The sequence below is a fragment of the Barbatula barbatula genome (genome assembly GCF_947034865.1).
Source record: "Barbatula barbatula genome assembly, chromosome: 11".
Classification (NCBI taxonomy): domain Eukaryota; kingdom Metazoa; phylum Chordata; class Actinopteri; order Cypriniformes; family Nemacheilidae; genus Barbatula; species Barbatula barbatula.
The window spans coordinates 5458591-5482530 of record NC_136774.1 but is presented as its reverse complement, the minus strand read 5'-3'; the positions used below and the strand labels follow the sequence as shown (position 1 = coordinate 5482530).

The following is a 23940-nucleotide window of genomic DNA, read 5'->3' as shown; positions in this document are numbered from 1 at the left end:
TTTCAGAGATCTTGGTTTTCTTTCCTTAATTCATCCCATCACGGTACATTCCAGAGACGAGATACAAGATGTCGTGTAAAGTTTTATGGTGGACGTCTCTTATCATACCGCCTAACCAATAGGGGACGTAACAATAGTCCTTTTCACAATTACTACAGTAAAGTTGGGTGGGTAGTTGACAGACTAATTTGCATATGTGTCCTATGGTGTGACGTCAAAAAAAATCTACTATATAGAAAAATCACTCTTATGCTATTTTGAATGAATGAATAAAGGAATGGGGCCTCTATACAGCGCTCAATTGTGAATTGCTGTACACACAAAGCGTTTTACGATCATAAATACACCAGCTTACTGATGCACAAATCCTTCTAGAACACCACAATTTAGAAACAAATGTTTCTTATTACCTTTTAAAGACACATTGCAAAGGCAGTAAAATAACAAACATGAAACCGTAAAGGCCAGTGCAGTCTAAGCAAAACATTTACATGTAAGCCCACCTGAACATGTCGGTATAATGTAGGTAATGTATTTGAACTGTTTGTAAATGACACTTTACTGACAATGACATATTATTAGACTTGTTTTATTACATCAAATATAAAATCCACAATCAACATAAGTGTCTAAGCAAAATAGAGCATGTACAATTATAAACCGAGAAGAGAGGAGAGAAACATTCACGCTTTGGGCTTGATAACCGAGTAGCTTCAATAAGCATTTTAAACTGTACATTCAATAGAAATGTCATTTTATTACCTGTGATAATAGTTTAGCAATCTATTGAATTATTCAATGTTAATTGAGTCCAAAATATAACTTACACAGTGTTATTTTATGGCTTGAATGGTATAAACCAGCGATTCTTAATCCTGGTCCTTGTGACCCAAGTCTCTGCCTATGTTGCGTCTCTCTCAATTGAACGCATCTGATTTAAAATCACCAGCTCATTAGAAGAGTGCTTCATGAATGAACGATTGACATGGTCCCTAGTCGATCCGTCCTATACACTGACTTTGCAGGCTGCGTAGGGCCTCTAAACCACCAGGGGGTCCCTTGAGTACCGAATCAAAAACAGTATTGTAAACAATTAAGACGCTATTTTTATAACTTGCGGATCCAACTTTAGGGGCATCATTTGGAAATTACCTTTCAGCGCTTTTTATTTAATGACTGTGACATTCTCGGACAGTGATGTCCTAGCTGATGTCCCTTTACGGCCATAGTTTTAAACGCTGCAATCCGTACGGAGCAGAAAAAAAGGTAAACGCCAACAACGCAATTCAAAAGAACAAGAGGCATGTGTTTTGTAGTATTTTAAACTCCTTTTTAGTTTTTGCCAAATTATGCAAGAACGTATTTTCAAATTAAGTTTTTGGACAGTAAAGTTGCTTGACGCAGGACGTTTGATATTCGTGAATTTAGGGACAGTCTCCAAAGTTACATACACATTAATACACGTTTCAAACTTCTGTAGCATTTATAGGAGATAACGAAGACCACAAAACCAGCTCTACGGTGTTCATGTGGGTGTCAGCTATAATGCGCACCGTTTTTGTTTTTTAAATTTATTACAGTAAACGGTCAAGTCATATGTAAAAATTGCCTTGTGTTTTGCTGTGTACAGTATATTATACCCATCTACTATATGGGTTCCTTCAAAAGAGATATGATTATTTAGAGGGAATGACGTACAGGACTAAAGCAAGTACATTGTTCATGCAATCCACTGCATTTGGATTGCCTATGACAATATGTAATTTTTTATAATTAAGAATTATTGATGTGTTTTCGTATACTTAGCTTTATTAAGTAAACTATATTTATCATGCTTTATTTTTGTTCATCACTCAATTGGTTAGAAAAACACACCACATTTGCATTAAAGTTTTTTTTACACCTAGATGGTTCCAAGCCTCGTGTCAATTAAGGAAATAATAATATACATGTCAAACAAAATGGGAACTTTATTTTAGAATTAATTGTTCTTATTGTCTCTTTAATGTTTTTTTTTATCTTTCAGTCTTTATTTCTTTAAGTGTGTTAATTGATTTATAATTTTTATTTCTTATAGTCTACAGTCATGTTTATATCTAGTTTTAACTATAATGACAAGGGCGCTTCAAAAAGGTTTGCTTCGGGCCTCCAGATGTCTAGGATCGGCACCGCCTAGGGATAAGAGAAACATACAAAATATGCAGAGCGGGGGGTCACGAGGACCACGATTAAGAACCGCTGCTATAAACTGTATGCTGTCGTTATGTTTTAAGGAATGTTAGGTCGAATCCACGTTAAACATATTACATTATGTGACAAACCAGCAGAATTCACAAAAGTAGTTTGCATCTCTTAAATCTTACCGTTTTTCATTTTTATTTACAAACAGTTGGCTTTCTTATGTTTGACTTCCCGTACAGTATAAAATATTATTATTTCTTTATATCCTTACACATTAACCAGCGGCCCACTGGGAAAACTCCCGAGGCTCCAGACGGCCGGTCCGCCACTGCAGTTTATACCAGTGGTTCTCAACAGGGTGGGCCGTGGCCCACAAGGGAGCCCCAGCTGTCTTCAAAGGGGCCCTAAGATGATAAATATTTAAAAATTATATTTTTACATAATTTGTCTATTTTTATCATCAATAAATGTTTTTCCAGTTAATGTCAAGCTCTAAAATATTATATTGGGTACGAATGTTGAGTTTTTGTGAGTGGGAGGGGGACCTTGAATATTGTTGAATAGAATTGGGGGGTCTTGGAGTCAAAACGGTTGAGAACCCCTGGTATATTCGCATATACTATCAGACGGATTCTCTGTTTTTCTAACCCTTATTAAACACATGGGTGGATTAATATAAAATGTATAGACATAAACTTAACTTATGGACTACTAACCAACCATTTGACCCATCCTTAGTAAAAAATATACATAAACAAAAAGTTAGAAATGTACCCAGTGTACTGTGCATGTGTGGTGGTTGCTATGTTCAGGCGATCCGGAGTTCGGGTCTGGCTTAATTCATTTCCAGGTCTCGACCCTTCCATTGGTTTCCTTATCACTTCCTCCCAGAGGAAATTTTATTGCTCCGAGGTTGCTCTTTGATGGCTCAAGTTTTAAGTATCAACTTTGTCTCTGATGTTTCGTCTAAAAGTGTTTAAAAGAAATATACCGGTTGAAGTACATTAGGCCAATTGAAAAATACCATTAATGTATGTTTGTATTTCGTGACATTGTTGAGATTTCTTTTGAAACTTTAATGAAGGCATATGTAAGATCTCTGGACTGATTTCTGGGGGATGTAAGGGCTGTCTATCAAAAAGGCCATTATATACTGTACATATTGACCAGATCATTCCGAAAAAGGAATAATGGAACTAAGGAATAGATTAAAGGTAAAATCACAATAATTAAGAGGGAGGAACAAGAAATAAAAGGTTTTTAGCCACAAAAAAGAGGGGAACAAGGGAGTGGAGGACAGCAAGTAAGAGGATATAAATATCCTCGTGTGGTCTGGCGGTAATGATGTCACAATAGCGAGCTTTATCAGCGCCCGTGCAGGTTCTTTGGTCAGAGGGCTTGTCTTTTATACTGCTGTACAGCCACCCGCTCTGACCTCAAAGCTGATAAAACCGCCACAAATAAGGCTGTCACACGTAGCCACACCCATGATAAGAAAACCTGTGAAAGATATATCTCTTCCTACCGAGTTAGGCTTCTCTCTTGACCTTTGCTTTATCTCATACCCATAAGATATTTAAGTACAAAGGAACAAATTTGGATCCCTAGTTCACAACCAGCCTGTTGATTCTCAGGCTTATCACTGTGGATTTAAAGGAACAGCTCATCCTAGATATGGATATGATTGCAGTTGAAGTTGAACAAAAACTCATTTTACATGAAAACATTGTCCTGTTATTGCTGAAACGGTCCATAAATGTCCAATAAAGTGAAAAAAAAGAAGGCTGTCAACCTTTACTCACCCTCTTGTCATTTCAAACCTTTATGACTTTCTTTCATCAGAACCCGAAAGAAGATATTCTTGTAACACTCCCGTCCGTTTCCCTGCCTGTTTTTCCCCATGGACTTCATTTCTCGATCCCGCACCTGTCCGTCATTTGTATCACGCCGTTTCCCGCACCTGCCAGCCATCATTGCTCATTACCAAAGACTATTTATACTCTGTGTTTCCGTTATTCCCTTGTCGTTTATTGAATGTCTTGTGTTTGCGTTACGTGTACCAGTCTGTCAGTTTATTAAAAGTTACCTGTTTTTGGAAACCCTGGATTCTCGTCTGTCTCGTCCGGCGCGAAGTACTGTGACAGAATAAACGACCTCATAATGGATTACATCTGCATCTCTCCAGTGGACCTGCTCGTGGGTCTTCTTCAAGACGGACGGCCACTGGAGAGGTACGTGGAGGAATTCCTTGGGGTGTGTTACCGGGTGGGTTGGGACGATCCCACACTTAACAGTATGTTATTAACCGGTCTGGACGACGACATGCTCGCCGCCGTTCTGCTCCCGTACGCGGACGACCTTCCCCTGGAGGAGATGATCAGTCAGGTTCTCCCGGGGGAGGAATCCGTGAACCGCGTTGGTGGGCTGGACGGTGGCTTGAGCGGTTCGCGTCCGATACCGGTCATCCGCGTGGGGGTCGTTCCAACTCACTCCGGGACCGCGCTCCACTCCTCCACGAAAGTCCCGTCGGCGCCATCCACATCGGCGGGCACAACAGCGCCAGCAGCGCGAGTGCGCTCCCGAGGTTCCGCCGCAGCGGAATATGGAAGGCCATGAGTGTCAAAATCTCCGGCCTTCCCGGGCACAGATACCTGTCCTGATTGCACCAGAGGCACTCCGAGAGTTGGGTCCCCTCTGGTGTTCCGAGCCAGCGCCCCTCTGGTGTCCCGTGCCAGCGCCCCGAAGCACTCCCGTGCCAGCGCCCCGAAGCACTCCGAGCCTCAACAGGCCTCCGTACCCGTCTCTGAGCTCTCTCCAGAGCCCAAGGAACCCCAGGGGCCAACCCAAATGTTTTTTGGGGGGGGTGCACATTGCATATCCGGGGAGTCCGGCACCCACCAGTCTTTCCATGGCCCCGGATAGCCCCGAACCCAGGCCTCCGGACCCTCAGCCCGAGCCCAAGCCTCCGGACCCTCAGCCCGAGCCCAAGCCTCCGGACCCACAGCCCGAGCGCAAGCCTCCGGACCCACAGCCCGAGCGCAAGCCTCCGGACCCACAGCCCGAGCCTCCGGACCCACAGCCCGAGCCCAAGCCTACGGACCCACAGCCCGCGCCCAAGCCTCCGGACCCACAGCCCGAGCCCAAGCCTCCGGACCCACAGCCCGAGCCCAAGCCTCCGGACCCACAGCCCGAGCCCAAGCCTCCTGACCCCAAGCCAGGGGGAAGCTAGTTGAGAGACTCCCTGTCCCGTCCTAGTCTGTATGTCCCGCACGAGTCTCTCAGCTGCCCACCCCTCCTCCCTGGTGTTTCGTTGACGCGAGGACGAGCCTTTGGGGAGGGGGGTGTACTGTAACACTCCCGTCCGTTTCCCTGCCTGTTTTTCCCCATGGACTTCATTTCTCGATCCCGCACCTGTCCGTCATTTGTATCACGCCGTTTCACGCACCTGCCAGCCATCATTGCTCATTACCAAAGACTATTTATACTCTGTGTTTCCGTTATTCCCTTGTCGTTTATTGAATGTCTTGTGTTTGCGTTACGTGTACCAGTCTGTCAGTTTATTAAAAGTTACCTGTTTTTGGAAACCCTGGATTCTCATCTGTCTCGTCCGGCACGAAGTACCGTGACAATTCTGAAGAAAGTTGGTAACTGAACAACACTGGTCCCCATTCTTAGCGATTCTTCGAAATATCTTGTTTCGCGTTCTGCGGAAGAAAGAAAGCAATGCAGGTTTGAAATAACAAGAGGATGAGTAAATGATGACAGGATTTTTCTTTTTGGATGAACTATCAATTTAAGTACGTGCATCCAAATATAGTGATGTCTCACTAGGTGTGTTTGACTTCCTGAGTTTTCCTGAACACCGACCAGTTTATTTCATTGCTGTTTGATTTATGCGGTGTGACTACATACGGTATCCAGCAGGATGTATGAACTCATCTATCACGGTCCAACAGCTCAGAGCCAATCCTGTTTTGGACACAATTAATCCACCCGAGTCAAATAAAAATGACATGTGTGTCACTTTTTACGCCACAGGCAGATAACGGATTAACTGAGATTTACATAGACAAAAAAGGGCCAAAGGCTTTTGAGAGGACATACCTATCGATTTTCAATGTGAACAGTACAAAGTATATACGACTTCACAGCTGCATTTTCCGCATTTAGTCCTGTTGCGTTGCGATTCATACAATGCTTTCAACAAAAGCCTGAAGTCAATCATGTAGCCGTGTGAATACATATAGGTGCAGGAAATAAGCCGCTCCATCAACAGAGCGACCGCTTCCCCTCATCTCCCGTTTCTCGCTTTTCTCTCAAGCTCCACTAAAGGTCTCAACAGATGCCTGAGGTCCATAAACTCTCTGCATTCTCCAAAGCATCTGGGATCTGCTTCTCTGTCAAGGCAAGTTACGGGACAATAACCTCAGCCATATTTCTCAGGGTAAAAATGTGTTTTTAAAAGCAGAGTTTGAATACATTCGGCACAAAACAGCAGAGAGCCAGAAATCAGCCTAGCGGCAAACACAAGCACTCTGCGTCTCATACTGTGAAAGGGTTACATCCGCATCTCTCGCTGAAAGAAACCGCTCAACGTACACACGAAGAACAAATCCTGTTGAGCCAAGCAAAGCTGAGATACCCGACATACTAGCAGCCCTTCCAGGCACAATTAGGATTTTACGGAGGGAAGAAATCCACATTCCTGCACACACAGAGAAAGTCTCTTTTCTTAGTATTCCTCTAAAAAACAGCAAGCTATTTTCTCTTTTCCCTTCTTGCAGGCTCAGAAATCTTTCCTCTCGCTCCTTTCTCGCTGCTCTCGAATTTGTGCAAAGAAAAAAGAATTAGAAATCAAATTAAGAGCTTCTTGTTGGCAGGGGAATTGTGTCCGAAGGTTATCGGGAAGGGAAAGATATTTTGTGGAAGTTGAGACGGATTCCATTTCTTCACGTCGTATTTGTCCATTTTGGGTAGCCGAGCATTTGCATCAGCTCTTGTGAGACAAATATTTCAGCCTGAATTGGGAGATAAATGTTTAGCTTTGTGTTGTAAATAAATGACCTGATCTGACGTGTGCAGGATTCAGCAGTGCATTCAAATGAAATGATCTTCTACAATTAGTTTCCTCCCCATGTGATAAAAGGTATAAAATTAAGTGTCATGCGGAAAAGAGAATGATTGTTATGTAAAACATCACAGCCCTCATGAAATCCTTTGCTCATACATGTTGAAGTTTGTGCTGTTGTACATGTAAAACTGCATTCTGGTTATTAATCAATGCATTACATTTTATATAAAATATAAAAAAAATTGTAGGAAAACATTTAAAATTTTTAAGTTCTGGCGCACCTTTGTCTATCATTTACATTTTTCCTATTATGGAATGTTGCTTCAGAGCTGTTAGTTGTCCAAAATATCTAAATGTAATAAACATTTAAACATGTCTGGAACAACTAGAGGATGAGTAAATGATGACACAATTTTCATTTTTGGGTGGAAAATTGTCATTTAAGGGGGCAGTTTAGAGATATTTTCCGATCAACCTACGCCGTTACCCATTGACTTGTTGGTTTTGTGTCCATACAATAGAAGTGAATGGGTACTGCAGTTGTTCGGTTACCTCCATTCTTCAAAATATTTTCTTTTGTGTTCTGCAGAAGCCATACAGGTTTGAAATGGCTAGAGGGCGAGTAAAGGATGACAGAATTTAAAATATGATGATTGATGTCTATCTTTAAAAGAAGGGAGCTAATTGTATCCTATATGTTAAACTGGGATCCATAATGATTCAACTGCAATGGGTTTTTCCTATTATTTATAGAAACGTTGTTTTCTGTTATAAACAGCATTTCAATAATGCAATGATGATGAGCCCTTTATACAAACGTATACAACGTTAAATGGATAGTCCGCCAAAAATGAATACTGACTTTGTGCATTGACTTGTTTATGTGTCCATACAATAGATGTGAATGGGTACTGCCATTAACAAAGTCATACAGGTGAACTATCACAAACTGCTATTAAAGTATAGAAAGCTTCAGAACTGAGGAGAGGGTACAAAGGTGTGTGTGTGGAGAGAGAGAGAAAGAAAGAGAGAGAACGCAAGTGCCAGGAATTCTTTATTAATTTCCACAAAACAGCCATTAGGATTATACTGATTCATAACCATAATATACTGTATATTCTTAATAGGCTTATTATGTGATGGGCAAGGAGACAAATGCACACAATAACATCTTCTGTGTGTGTATCAATGCGATTTTCACCATATTTAATAGAGTCAGTGGCCATTTCTGAGTGAAAGCGACAGTTGCAGATTCAGGAATAGTTAGTTGGATAGACTGTGGCCTTTAAAGCTGTCAGCACAAAAGGGCTGAACCCTCCAGAACATATTATCACTGTCTCTAAGTATTCTGTCAATGAACAGAAAGGGATAAAATCACATCTAACATGTCACATGACACTCGGCGAGCTTCAGCAGAGAACGCTCTTTTTGGAGAACCCTTTATGCTTTATATGGAGTTCTTGACTTACTGTTTGGTTCTTAGGTATAAAAGTCCTTAATGTTTTATTACATTCTTCAGACCAGCATCATCGTTTAAAGCATCACAACGATGGTTTCTAAGTGACTATAACCATAATTCTGTCATTATAAATGGAAGATGACATTACATGACATCGACAGTTATAAATGGAACTTTCGTTATTAAGAGTTTACCTGTAACAACAAAAAACTATGCATTTTTCAATAAAAATATTATTGATATAAACGAGGGCTGTCAAACGATCAATTGCGATTTATCGCATCAAGAATAAAAGTTTGTATTCACATTATATCTATGTCTGTGCATATTCATTTTGTATTTATAAACACATACACATACATGCATATATGTAAGAAAAATATAAAAATGAACAAACGCTTATACATGTTTATATATTTAGATGTTTTTTATATATTTAAAATTATATATGTGTATGTTTTTGTGTTTATAAATACAAAATGAATGTACATAGACATATATTTTGTAAACACGTTAATCGCGATTAATCATTTGACAGCCCAATTAAAAACACTTCACATTCCAAAACAAAATATTTTAAACTTACATACTAGTGAAACTTAAAACAACCAAAACATTTAATATTGTTAAGACTTGCACATTGAACGTGAAACATTATTGGTCATGTGGGCGACACAAGTTTGAATCCACCTCCCGATTATGACTGTGAAATTACACCAGGCCTACTTAAACGATATAAAGAGTTTAAGAAAGAAATAAGAGCAACAGCTGGAGAGCATTTAAAAAGACAATGCATGAAAAACCTTGGGGAAAGAGTCACCCAGCAGGAAACAGCGAAAGCACGGGAAGTAAGTTGACTTATGCCCACTTATGTTCTTTTCACAGACAAAATGTCCACACGGTGTTCCAAGTCGTGGTGCATTGTGGGGGAGAGAAGCAGTGAAAACCTCAGTCACTTCAGGGTAATGCAAATGACTTTAATATGTTAAGAAGATTAAAGTGGATAAATGTCTAGATACATTTTTTTGAAAAGCCACATAAACCTCTAGTGTTTTTATTTTGCGAAGGGAGGGGTGGGTGTACGTGAGTCAATACGGGATGAACGACACAAAAACCCGCCGAAGCCCAACGCCATTGGCTGAGGAAAATTGGGCTTATTCGAGATTTCGCATTTTAAGCTTCTTGGATGTAAGACCGTCCCACTTCTTCCTTATTATTTTTAAACACCAACCCTTAGGACAACAAAAAAGCTACCGGCAGACACAGGTCACAATCTGCTATCTCCACGCTCTCCTAGATTTTGCTTGCTTGTCTCCTTTAGCTTTTGTCAAAGTGTTCTTAAAGACGAAGAGCTCTGATCTACTTTTTCTGTCCTCTTAAGATTTTCAAAAGTAAACATGCTCCAAATCGTTTCAAGTCTCCCTAATGTTGTACTCAACACATTAAGTAGAACACACAAATTATGCAAATCAACATCGTCCTTGCGTTTACGAACCGGAAATCAAGCAACTTTAAGTTTGTGTGGCGGTAGAACGTTGCTCAGAGACCAACAGATGCCATGGCAAAAATATGCGAGTGTGAAAAATGAAAGAGAGAAATGGAACAAAATAACATAAAAGGATTAAGAAATGATTTGCATAACATTTCCATTACTTCCAAAGCACAGGATCAGAAACATGACAGGGACACGATGACGGTTGAGTCTTATCGTCAGCCACATTCTCTTCAAGGTACAAAGCTAGTCAAGATCAATCATAGTTCATTTCAAAATTAAGGATATAACCATCATGAAAATCTCCTTAGCATGCTTTCGCCATCCAGAAATGTAAAGAAATGAATGTGTCTTATATTTTAATTGCATCGCCTTTAACGTTTTCATGGTATAGAGCAGTGGTTCTCACACTGGGGGCTGTGTTCCCCTTGGGGGGGCCCAAGATGGATCCAGGGGACCACAGATTTCCGGGCATTTTATGAAATTTAGAACTGTATCATACATTTTATGCAATCAAACATCAGAAAAATCTGACCACAGATTGATGTTTCGGCTTTGAATATCTGAATATGTTTTGTGGTTTGATTATAATTATAAAGTTTTTAAGTCTTTATTTGTAATAGCCATTTAATGTACGTTGATATAAATTTTATTATTATTTTACTTTATAATAATTATATTTAATAAACAATTTGTTGAATGGGTCCTGTACTCCGGGCGCATTAAAACAAACCGTATGGTACGTTGACATCTTGCGGTTGAGCTTAGTTTCAGAGTCTAACACCGTATCTACACCGGACGCGGTGGGATGGGATAAAAATAACGCATTAGAACCCCTCATAATTTTAACTTTTGTCTACACTGGATGCGGTGCAATCTCATTACAACAAGCCACTTGTCGCATTGCGCCGCGTCCGGTGTAGACACGGTGTTAATTCAAAATCGTTTGTTTATGTCGTCACTTTGAAATCGTCTATAGTATTTTGTTTTTCATATTGAATCTAATTCATAACTTAATGTTCAAACTGATGGTAAATAATTGATGGCAGGAGTTTCAGAAGTTCTGAATGACGGAACAGTTAAAAAGTTACGAAAAAGTTAGAAAGTTGCAAGTTCACTCTGATGTGAATGTAGACTTAAAGCAAAGAAGATTACACACAGCTCATTACATATATATTGTACTTTCTTATATTTTACACAGAACTATGGATTTGCCAAGCCTCTTTCCTCTCTTGTTCTCTTATCTGTGAAAACAGTATCTTTGCCAAGAGAAAAGGGGGACAGAGGGAAGGCAGTGAAATTTTGTGAAGTCCCGGGGCTCAATGAAGACCAGGTGAATCTGTGGGCTGGGAAACAGAAGCATGACGGGGGTGGCGGGAAGATTTAAGCAGAATCTTCATACTCACTTGCTTTAATTCCTGTAAAATGAATGCAAATCCTTAACTTTTTTTACTTTTCCTGAAAACTGGGGGAGTTCAGTAAACGGTAAAGTTTACAGCTGCCTCAAAGTTTAAACCAAGAACATTTGGTCTTTAAAAGGTCATTGAGGAAGGTGTTGCAGTCATGGCCTAGTGGTAAGCAGTGGTGCCAACGCATGGGAATGCACGTTCGAATCTGCCGTGCGACATTTCTTCACTTTGTATCATCAATAAATATCACCCAGACCAAAAGGCGACACTTTAACCTTTTAACAGCATGGCATTGGAGGGCATGAAACGCATGGTAAAGGAATGTCACTCCCACTCAAACAGACACCCAGCAACATCAGCCCCGTAACAATATCGCCTCACAATTCACATTAGAGATGGCATTTCATAATACTGACAGCCTTGCCTTTACACGCAGAACTCCTCTTAAATGGATTGGGCAGATCCCTCAAAACAGCTTGTAGCCGAGTGACATTTTGTCCCCATTTCAGCAACGGTTCTGCCAGATATGATCCGCCATCTAGTTAACGCAAGTGTTAGGCTAATTACTTTAGCTGCTCGAGCCTGGCCTCCGATGCTCCGTGCAGCATCGATTCTGCGGCAGGCGCTCGGCGGTTTCCAGGCTTCGTATAAATAGAAATTTAATTTCTGTATGTTTATCCTGGCATCCTCTGCGGCAAAGGCATATTCCTGAGTCTGATGGATTATTGCATCTTTGAACTTTAAAATATCTCTCAATGTAGGGAAAAGACACAAAGTAGAGTCTCGACTTTAATGAGATTTGTAAGCGACAAACGAGAGATTAATGGTGTAAGTCGATGTAATTCCGTCTTTCCGAACGCGCCTTGCATACCGTCTTATTTAACTCTTCTGTTTGTCTTTTCTCACCAATTTTTATCATAGGTTCGCCATAAAGCAAAAATTGAAATGAATGTGGTTTGTATAATTATGAGGGATTTTAATAAAGACGCATTGTTTAAATTAGGGTTGCTCACTGGAATTTGTACCAAATGGTGAACTACAAACTAAAAGACAGACTGAAAGATGAGAAATTTTAATATATAATAAACAAAAAGAGAACCAGAGATGTGATAAATTCATGTGCTCATATTGGGCGCTTTTGGACACAGTGTGGGTTCAAGTCGGAATAATGTAATTTGTTTATTTATTCTGCACAGTCTAAACAGAGTTTACCAGATGTGTGTATACATTTTTATGTATACAACTATACTCTAAATGTGAGTGTTTTATTTGTTGCTATCCCTATCAAGTTCAAACATTTTTGTTGAGTCTTATCATATAAATTGACTAGTATTCTTTTGTATTTCAAAAGTATTAATATGTCAGAGACAACAGCCTCATGGGCAACACTATGATATAGTGCAACTGCGTCTCCGGTGATCCGAGTTCACTTTCCATATAAAGGTCCTATGCCTATCCCTTTCTCCAGCCTGTACTTGCCTATCAAAACATTACTGCCCTATCAAAGGCATACAAGGGATAGTTCACCCACAAATAAATGTTCTGTTATCCTTTACACACCCTCAAGTTCCAAACACAAAAGAAGACATTTTGAAGAATGTGAAGAACCAAATATTCCTCGGGCACCATCGAGTACCATTGTTTTTTTGTCCTACTGGTATAGTCAATGGTGTCCCAGAACTGGTTGGTTACAAACATTCTTACAAATGTTGTTCTTTGTGTTTAACAGAACAACAACATCTATACAGTTTTGGAACAACTTGAGGTTGAGTAATTCAAGAAACAATTGTCATTTTGGGTGAACCTTAAAAAGCCCCAATATGTAATAATAAGAATTTACAGAAATTATTAACATAAAGTAGAAATTACATTGGAATTTTTAGAAGAATAAACCTTAAATCAGCTATTAAACTGACTAAATCTGTAGTAGTAGTGGAAATTGAAGGAAGGTTTTGCTATATTGCAACATACACTCATTTGCATCAATCCTGTTGTGATCCATTTATTCCCATGACGTTGCAAAAGCATATTTTATGCTCAAGAGCTGGGGTAAAAAAACAAATGGAAAAAGCCACAAGGACAAAGACATAAGGATGAACACATAGAATCTATCCATGAGGTCAAAGTCCAAACGCTCCTGATGCCTCACAGGAGTTCAGACCGCTGACCCTACCCTCAGGGTCCATCTTACAGTTTCTCACTATGGAATCTTTATGTCCGCAACGTTCTCCATTCAGAGAGCAGTGCGGAGCCCTTAAACAAACATCTACATCATCGATGTGTGTGGATTATGCGTTTCTCAACTCTCGTTCAATTGAATATTCATAGTCAAGCCTTTGCCAACATCTGCTGCTTCTCTTACTAGAGGCGGTGTCAGACCCCCGGTGTGATTCACAGGCATTGTGTAAGCACGTCCGATGATGACTGTATAAATGAGGTCCGGTGTCAAAGCAATATGTTTGTTATCATGACAAACAGACCCACTGGGGAGAAAGAGTGAAACTGGTGTCTATCCCGAATGTGAGCCTGTTATCCTAAACGCCCGGGATGCCCACCAAGTTATGGCAGATTTACTATTAAACAGACGACGTTCACCTTCTGTTATTCACAATGATGATCTCATCTGGTAAGAATTTAATTGTGGCTCCCTTGCAATGCATAGTTTTATTTGAATTGGCCATTCCCACAGGATGCTGAATTGAAGTAACAGGAAAATGATTTACTCACAGTCCCGCTCTTGTTTGAAGATGTTTGGGGTCAGCTAGACCATTTTGGGTAACGATGGTTCATAAAATAAAACAATTCATGAAATTTCTCTGGATTTCTACAGTGAAATGAATTTGAAAAAGTATAAATATCATCTAAATGTTTCTATGAATACTTCACAGGTTATGACAAGGTTCTGACATGACCTTTTCAGCTATTTGCGATATTTTTTTCATTATGACTCATTCACTTATGAATCATTTGGATTCAACTGGTTTCAATGTTTCATTAAAACAAGCCAAATCATGTCTCTCTGCTCCTTTCCTGTCATACGCCGCGTTTTTAAATAGCAAAAGCCTTGGTCTAAAAAAAAGAGGTGTGCTCAAGCCTTTCAGGACCTTTCCTAAACTTTCCCATGTCTGGAAAACACAAAATTCAATCATATTTCCAAAGTTTTCACCACTGTCATTCCATTTCTTTCGACTTTCCACTTTCATGTAAATTTCAATTAAAATTCTGCATCCTCAGCCTTCAGAACAGACCTTCTCGAACAACCTCCCGTGATATGTCTCTCTTCTTGCTTTCTACGTAACTGCCGCTATAGGTTCCCTGTAATCCAGACCTCCCTCCCAAAGACAGACAAATTAAAGCCATTCACCCACTGCGAGTATAAAAAGCAAACTCGAGTCCCCCTCTCTTCCTCCATCTTTCACGAGGCCCAACAGCGAAAGACCTTTCAGGAATCCTGCATGGGTGGACGAGTGGGTTTTCCCTGGGAAAGACACTCAGGGTCTTCCGGAAAGGAACCCCACCTTCGGATGTCGGATAGCACCGCTACGCCGCGCTGGTGCCAAAGCTAGCGTGGGTGAGTGGGCAGCGCTGCGCTGAGACGACTAGCAGCCGTGGGCACTGCCAGGCTTAGCAATGAAGATGCCGCCCCTGTCGTCATTACAGGCAGCGAACAGAAAAGAACAGAGAGTTTCACTGAAATAAGCCAAAAAAAGCAGGAAGTAGAGAGGGATGGTTCACATTGAAATCCTCTCTCGACGCCCCCACGCGCGGTTTTAAGCACAGCGTACAAAATCACCCTCATAGACAGAGCGAGAGAAAGAGAGATATTAGCAGCGCAGCAAGGTAGCTCAGGAGATCACATCTAGGCGCTTTCTAATCACTGTAATGGTTTACAAACCTCATGCTCATCTTTCTTAAGCACCAAATAAAACAGTCGAAGTCCCCATATGAACCACAGGCACTGCTTTCTTACGCCAAAGAGACTTTCAACAGCCGCAGGGGGCATGAACCCAAAAAAGTTAACGTGATTTTTCTTTTGTGTTTTAGACTTTGATGCACTTGGAAGAAGCAGCTTAAAGTTATTAAAGGTCTGATATTTCAGTGTACCTCTTGATAAGAAAATAACCATGTTTACAGTACATGCACACACTACCGTTCAAAAAGTAAGGATCACATGACTTGATCTTAAATATCATTTGAAAGGCATCTGCTTATACATCTGAAATTGTCTTCGTGGACAAAAATATAACTGAAAACATTATACTGTCTTTCAATAGAAAACTAAAATTGTATATAAATAAGTACGTTTTTGACATGGATGATTTCGAATAAATGATGAAGAAATGGTAGCCAATAAGAGCCCAGCATAGATGGGAACTACTTCGATACGGTTTAAAATGCATCTCAGGGCCCGATGAAACTAACAGATAAAATGACAATTCTGCAAATCCAAACTACATTTCCGGAAAACACAAAATTGGATCACGTATAATTGTCATAATTTTTGTATTATTTTATAGAAAATTTTGAAAAAATATGAAAGTGATCCTAAACTTTTGAACAAAAGTTTTTATACTGTATCTTACATTGATTATGCATCACTAAAGCAACAACAAAACATTTAACAGTACTTGTCCGGTGAGATTTCATCTATCCTACAAAGACAGCAAACTGCAACTAAATATCTAATGTCGCATAACAAAATAAACAGGCCCGTCATCATTTAAAGGAAGGAATCCAAGAGTATATCGTCTGTTAAACAAATGTCAAACGTTGTGTGTTCATCTGTATTTTACAGCAGTTCATTTGTCTGCTCGAGGGCCCTAATCTAAATCCACAATGCTGTTTAAGGTATACAAATATATATTAAACACAGATTTACTCGCAGTGAGGATAAGCAAGTATTTTGAATAGCTAAGATTTTTTTGTGCAATTTTCAAAGTACCGAGTCGCTACTTGGGAGCCAATGTAATGACCGAGAACAACTGATTTAGACTGTATGTTGTTATAGTCTCAAGAGCATTTACCATGTACTGGGTTGCTGAAGATCACTGACTGCTCCTGAGTGTAGCCTCAGGGATGCTGTTAAAGTGGGATGCGGGATAAATCTCTGACCACATTGGTGGCCAATATTACCATTTCGGACTTATCTGTACACTGGCCAATATAAAAGCACAAATCTATTTTTCACTTCAAATCGAATATTAAATCTATAAGATCATTCTTTATATTCAAGTTTATCCTTTGAATTCGAATTAATTTTGAATGTAAATATTTCATTGGTTGTAAAAACGCTCATCAAAGTAATCAGTTCTTTGTTTTGTTATTTTTATAGATGTTCTGTGGACTCCACTATTCTCTTGTAATGAGAGAGAAATGTAAAGGTCTCTCACATCCATCCTTGATGTAAACTGCATGGCTTATACTGTATATAGGGGTGTCCCCTACATAGTCAAATCAGAATGGTAACGTCTTGCCTATAGTACTGATAGTCGACATATGTGTAAATCATATATGTGTGTGGGGGGACGACAGCAGGGGTTAACAAGGGTACAGCACAATGTGCAGCTCAACATTGATACACCAAAAAACACTTTAATTTACAGAATTTGTTATGAATTATAATTATGAATAATTGTTTACAGACGGGAATACAGCACGTTCATAGTATAGTTTACAAATAGTATATTCACCGCATGTAAAGGAGGAATGCAATAAAGCATCTTACCATTTAAACAGTCAACCCTTTCACCTTTTTTCCTGCGGACTCTTTTTCCGTCCTCCCGACACTGACGCTTTCTTTCAGTGCATTGAATGACAAGTTCCAAATGTCTACAACGTGCTTGCTATTTGCGGTGATATCGGTTATTTTACTTTATTATTATTTTTGTATCATGCAGGGTAAGTAACTAACTACGTGCATTTACAGACAAAGTGTTAATTCATATTAATATGTTAGGAATGTTTGGAAACGGTGTACACATTAATTTGCGAGTCATCTGCGTGCGGAACGTGCTGCTTCTTGTTACCCAACCCTTTCCCAAATGTCCCTTCACATCATAAATAATATTTTTGGCTGCACAGTGCTACGCCACTGCCCATAACACCAAAATGGCATGATCTCCATTTCATAACACCTCTGGAAAGATTCGACTGTGAGATTGTAAGTCGAATCAGGCTCCTCCTATCGAAGCATCGAATCTTCGACTATTCGGGGTCATCCCTAACTGTATATCGTACATACTGTAACACGGCAGAGAAAGTTTAAGATTAAAAAAGGTGTGTACATCTCACAAACCCAACTGTTTTATATTTTTATTTATATTATTTGAATTTTAGCTTGTCGGGTACGAAGAAGACCTGGTGGATGAAACGTTGTACGAGCTAAAATATAGGTTTTGGAGCAGTTATATACAATATGTGTGGACATTATGTTTGTTTTTTGCCTAAGACAAAAATGATGAAACAGTTTTTCCGCTGTGCAACTTATCAAGGCATAAATAAGTAAATATCACACAATAAATGCTATATCTGTCATGACAATACTAGTTTTACAGTTAAACCCGTGGGTGCAAAAGTGTTGCATTGTAATGGGTGGCTCCGTCCATTGCTTGTTGTTGGAAACTGGTCCGAGGACGTAGGACACACACTGATATCCAACTTTTCTGTTTCCACTGATGACAGTGAATTGATTCCTAGATGTTGTTTCTTATAACAGCAGACAATTTGAACCCCATTTTAGTATCAGTATTATAGTTTACCATTCCTCTTTTATAATGCTGCAATGAAATAAATTCTTCAATATCTGCCGCCTCAGACAACCAAGCCACGATCTAAAACCATTCTGCATGTATATGTCCAAATGTACTGCCATTCCACGCAACGTGAAAGGCCGAAATGACAGGAAATAATTTCAGTGATGTAAACGAATCGAAGATATTTGTGGATCTGAAAAATGGCACAGGCAGAACACACAAGTGTCGGTACACAGAATGCTGCCAATGGTCTGTTCTCCAAACTGAGAACATGTGGTATCATCACAAGAGAGAAACCAAAGAGTATTCTAACAAGTGATGCATAACTAATCCCTCAGTTAGAATATTTACAACATTTCCTTGGGTGTTATCGACGGGAGAATCACTCATAACCTTTTAGTAGAAGATCTTAAAATGTTCCAAAGGGCCTTTTTAAAAATGTCAATGGTTTAACAGGCAAGACTGGCAGCAGAAATACATCTCAAAAAGCTATTTTGAAGAATATCAGATGCAAAAGTAATTGTCAATTCATAAAATGAGTCAAACGATGTCAAGAAGGGCTTAAAATGTGTGTATCAAATTAAATGAATGATCTTCGAAAACGACTGTAGCTGAACTCTTAGTGTAAAACAACTCATTTATTTTGACGACAGTGCATCTTCAAATGCCAGACAAAGACACAATTATCTCTATTACAGACTAAGATCTAGAATAACTTCAAATAAGAGAGCTTTTGACTTTTTTTAATGCTGAAATCATTTCTCATTTCTCGGACACATACAACACCACAGACATATACTTCATGCACCTTCAAAAGCAAAACAAACCATGACATCCGTGCAAACCATACCGTATGCAAATGATGCCAATAAAATGGCAGCACTTACAACATTCACTCAAAGCCATTACTTTGATGATTTTGAACACATTTCAACAGTCATAACACTGAAACGTTATGGCTGTTGAAGTTAAAATCAAGTTCAAGTCAAGCTGAGGGTTGAGTCATTACTTTGAGGGCTGGGAGAGGAAAATCTGTTGTTTAGAGTGACCCTCTGCTTTTGTTTTGGGTAATAAAAGCCCATTGAGAGGCAGTCGCACTGGACCGCTGCCCATTTCGCTCTGTTTCAATTACCCAGCATGCCTTCGGCAGGGTAATGAGGTGGGTGTCACCACGGGGGTAAAGTGACAACCAGTGACCGCTGCGTCGCCACTTGGCCTCTCATTTCCGTGGCGATGAAGTGTCGATTGGCAGGGTCAAGGGGGTGGGAAAGCGGGACCAACCGCTGAACGGGGGCTGCACGTACGGCCTTCAAATCCCTCTCGTATTCTCAGCGTGGACCACCGGCTACCATATGTTTCTATCAGAGTCTCGAACACAAAAAGGGGCACAGGCAGGAATTACGTTTGAAAGGCCGGTAAATAAAGTTGGTATTGATTTGATCTCACGTGTAATCCGTTTTGCTGTCTGACACAAGTCCAGCAATAAAAGAGAATCATGTAGGACAGTATAATAGATAATATGACCATACATCAATTGGGGTTTGGGAGACGCAAGGGCGATAGATCATCTTCAAGCCAGACTGCTTAGCTATGGAATTTATAAACTAGCTCCTAAAATTGAAGTGGCTTTCGATTTTAGTTTACGATTTATAGATACGCCGTGGTCCTTTTCTGCTTTTGGGCTCTACGGTTGATTCCATTTCAAGTTTACGAGAATGATTTCGAACTCAGATGCGCGAAGCAGACGAAATGATAACAGTTTATACGGCTCTCCTAGCAGCTGTTAAACGGACTCCTCAATCATGTTGGTATCATAAGCCATGTCTCTCACACTATATGAATTATTCACCTTTATGAAACAAACAACCTCTTAAAGCGTAAAATGTGAAGTGTTAAAACCTCATTGGATCATATAATCAAGTCTTTTAATAAACAAAAATGGAATTGTATTAAATGTATTGATGTAGTAGGCTATTATTAAACCTCAGAAAGTTTGATTTGCTGCGTTGCAACAGTGCAAAATTTGTGAAAAGCGCTATATCAATAAAACTTGAATTAGATGAAATGTAAGTGAATACAGTACCATTGGAAACAAAACTATATTTTTAAATATATACAGTAATTGTATATTTTCCAGTACGGATTAGAACAGTTGAAACATGGTTTATGAGGGAACAGTACAGAAACGTTGTTTAAAAACTAAAAGGATGAAATAATCCATGTTAAATCAACATGTTTTATTTGCAAATACATTTTTTTGCATCAGCGCTGATACTATTGATAGTAGGCTGTACTGAGTGAAGAGTGCATCCAAATGACTTTTTTCTTAAAGTTAAAAAAAATCTAAATAGAATAAACCAACACCATAAATGTCTACATTTTATAGTTTCATATTAGCACATAAGATTCATAAAACTGTCATTTCTGTCAGACTCTCGATGTAATTCACAATAACTCAAGTTCAAGTACTGTATGCTTTAGTAATGCAACACTTGTGCCATCTTCTGGACACTGCAAAAACTGTCCCAGGGTGTAATGCAGTTACAAAATAAAAGTTAAAAACGATTTAAACATGAACTAGTTGGGGTTGAAAACGGCATTTGACTAGCTAGGATTATTTTTTTTCCCCCTATGACACATAACACATTTTTAGAAGGTTGTAGGACATATTACGTTTGTTAAAAGGCATTCTCATTTCTAACCAGAAAGATGACCCGATCTGACCCCTCAGTCATTACTATCGCTTAGAAAAAACCTGTAAACACTTATATTCTACTTAAAGTGGCGAGTAAGACGTTATTGAGTAAGAGGTCACGGAGTAAGTTTATCTTACCTCTTTAACACCTGGCAGTTGAACTTGTGGCGGTCCCCACTCCTTACTGATCTTCTCTCTGACCTTCTGAGGGACTATCAAGCATTTATCAACAATCAGATCTGGGTAAATCACCTTTAACCCTCCCCTAAAGATCAGAAAACATTAACATGTCAAATTGTGTACTGTCAAATATAAACTCTCACGCTGTGATTCTTTAATAGTTGCGCTGAATATTCACGGTTTTCTATGAAATGTCATTAGACATCAGTATAAGCTATGGCTAGTCCACCATTGCACTGAAAGTGGAACTAGTAAGTTAGTTGTTTGATTTGTAAGGCTTGTTGTGTGGGTTTTGTGTGGGACCGGCTGCTTCAATATCTATGACTCAGTGCTCCGAGGGAGTCCTGCACGTCCCACACCGGCCTACAAGCCAGATTTCTAGAAGCCTTTCATCTAAGGAAATATGGATTGGAAATTAACCCTGGTCAAACACTCCTAGCGGAACGCAGAGTGGAATTTGTATTGCACATTCATCCGAATTGTACCTAAATGATCCCAATGGGAATCTCAATGTTGCATTGTAGCATAAAGGTAAAACTGGAAGTCTATTAATCTATTTGTTTAACTTTTTCATGACGCCATGGCTAAAAAGGCACAATGTTATTACTTTCATTCAGTTCGATATTAAAAGTAGGTAAGTGTTATTGTATCTATATAGGCAATGTTTAATATCATGCTCACGTTTATTTGCAATACTACAGTAGGCCTATATATGCCGTTGCTTTTCCTCAAAGTAATTAAAGAATGCTATAATGCTTATAGATAAATATAACATAAATGATATGGTCAAGATCTAATTCTATGACTTAATTATACAAAACTATTAAATAAATAATCAAAATTCACAGAGAAGAGCTGGACAAACCGCTTAATAATTTCATTGAGGTGATGGTGCATCCCAGTACATTGTAAACAATATTAGGCTTATTATTGTTATTCTAATAATATTACGTAACTTAATTGAAGTCACATCTGAGCAAAATGAGAACTTTATGGAGTCTCTATTAAGTCTTACTTGCAGAATTCAGCATCTCGTTGAAATAAAAGGTCATGACAGGTCGATTTGACGACACGACATGCAGACAGCAGCCACACAACCACCGACATGTAAAACAGCCGCATATCCACCGACCTTTACAGAGAGAGATACATCACTTACACGTCAAACACATTTAAGTGCACTTGAACACGTTATGGGAGAATGTAACGGCCGTATTCATAACGTGTCAGATTATAAAATTGACAAAAAGCCGTTCAGAAGTGCTTGAGCTTTCAGAGTGTCAGATAAACTTTACCTGTAATTCTCGAAGAGAATGTGACATATAAGCGTCAGTGCTTCCCAAACGAAAGTTTCTCGACGTCGACTAAAATAGAAATCTTATATCACGTTACAAAGTTAAATGAAGAAACGGATTAGGCCCGCCCGCTCTTCACTGTCATTGGGTCCTAATGAGCTGACACTTTATTGGTCTGCAGATGTGTCAATCATCTTGTCATCAGTAACGCATAGTAAAGGTCATTCACAATGTCTGTTTTTTCTACAAGAGATAAAACTGTATTTAAAAACAATTATGTTTTCCTCCGATATGAAAGCACAAAGGACTTGTAAAATTTGCACTGATTATAAGCTTTTCAACCTATTTAATTTGTATTTTTTTATTTATTTATATTATTTGTGTAACTCCCTGTCATGTATTTGTTTTTGATCTGTTTTATTGTTATTCTTTATTTTTGTCTTGTCTGTTTCGAGCCATTTTCTTCTCTCTTATCATTAATCTAAGTGTTTCTTTGTTAAGTTTCTGTTGTAACATTGTTTTGTTATAGCAAAAGGTTCAATAAAGCATTAAAAAAAACAATTTCTGTTTTTTTATTATTAAATTAAATTATTTTCCTAAGCAAATTCTGCATTCACAAATGCACATTTTCAAACAGTAAACCTGTCTTCTCAGTCTTGTTAAAAGAAGTAGAAAATTATCTAAATATGATCTCAGTATCTACTAATAAAAGAGCTATAAGAACTGTAAGAATTTGTACTGCTTTTGATCTCTTCATGTGAATATCATTGTTTTGCAATCTGGCCCTACTTCTATTTGTGTGTGTATTTTTTTAATGTATTTTACATAAGTATATATTTGTTCTATTTGGTGTTTATTATTTATCATTGTTTTGGTTGATATTATGTGATGTATACTTTCTCCTTTGTTATGTTCCGGTTCTAAGCATCAATAAAAATAAAAAAAGTCAAAAAAAGTCAAACAAATGAATAAAAAAAATCATATAACTCCATGACCCATGGTTCGATTTTATAGAGACAAACACACAAACACAAAGTGTAAACTGCCAGTTCGTATTTATTAAACACTATTTACACATTTCAAGAACACATGCTTAGATATCCTGGACATACAAATCCCTTCCCAGTACTAACTTCTGGAAATTATTCTTGTTTAAAATACAAATTGTAGATAACAAGCTTTTAATATTGAGAAAACATTCAACAAGTTTTTGCTTTCGGCAATTTGATGAATTCTTTGCTACACTGGCTCTACGTTATTAGCAAAACATTTCTTCACACTGTGTTTGGTTTGTGCTTCTTTGCAAGACCAAGAGGTCATAGGATGTAAAAGTAAATATATTTTGTATTATTTAAATAAATGTATCTGCTCTAACCCCTGATTTCTGTGTGTATTTCATTTTTGTA

At 38.8% G+C, this 23940-nt stretch overlaps 1 protein-coding gene across 2 annotated transcripts in view; it reads right to left on the bottom strand.

The window, feature by feature from the left end:
- Positions 1–22692, bottom strand: part of pebp4 (phosphatidylethanolamine binding protein 4) — a 77732-nt gene extending 55040 nt beyond the window's left edge. The window contains exons 1-3 of one of the 2 annotated variants that reach the window (XM_079467480.1): positions 22535–22692; positions 22255–22371; positions 21198–21324 (exon numbers count right to left, since the gene is read on the bottom strand). In XM_079467480.1, the coding sequence (XP_079323606.1) occupies positions 21198–21324; positions 22255–22361 (234 nt within the window). In that variant the 5' untranslated portion in view covers positions 22362–22371; positions 22535–22692. The remainder of the gene's footprint in view (positions 1–21197; positions 21325–22254; positions 22372–22534) is intronic. The other variant, XM_079467481.1, reaches the window with a different exon arrangement.
- Positions 22693–23940: the final 1248 nt, after the last annotated feature.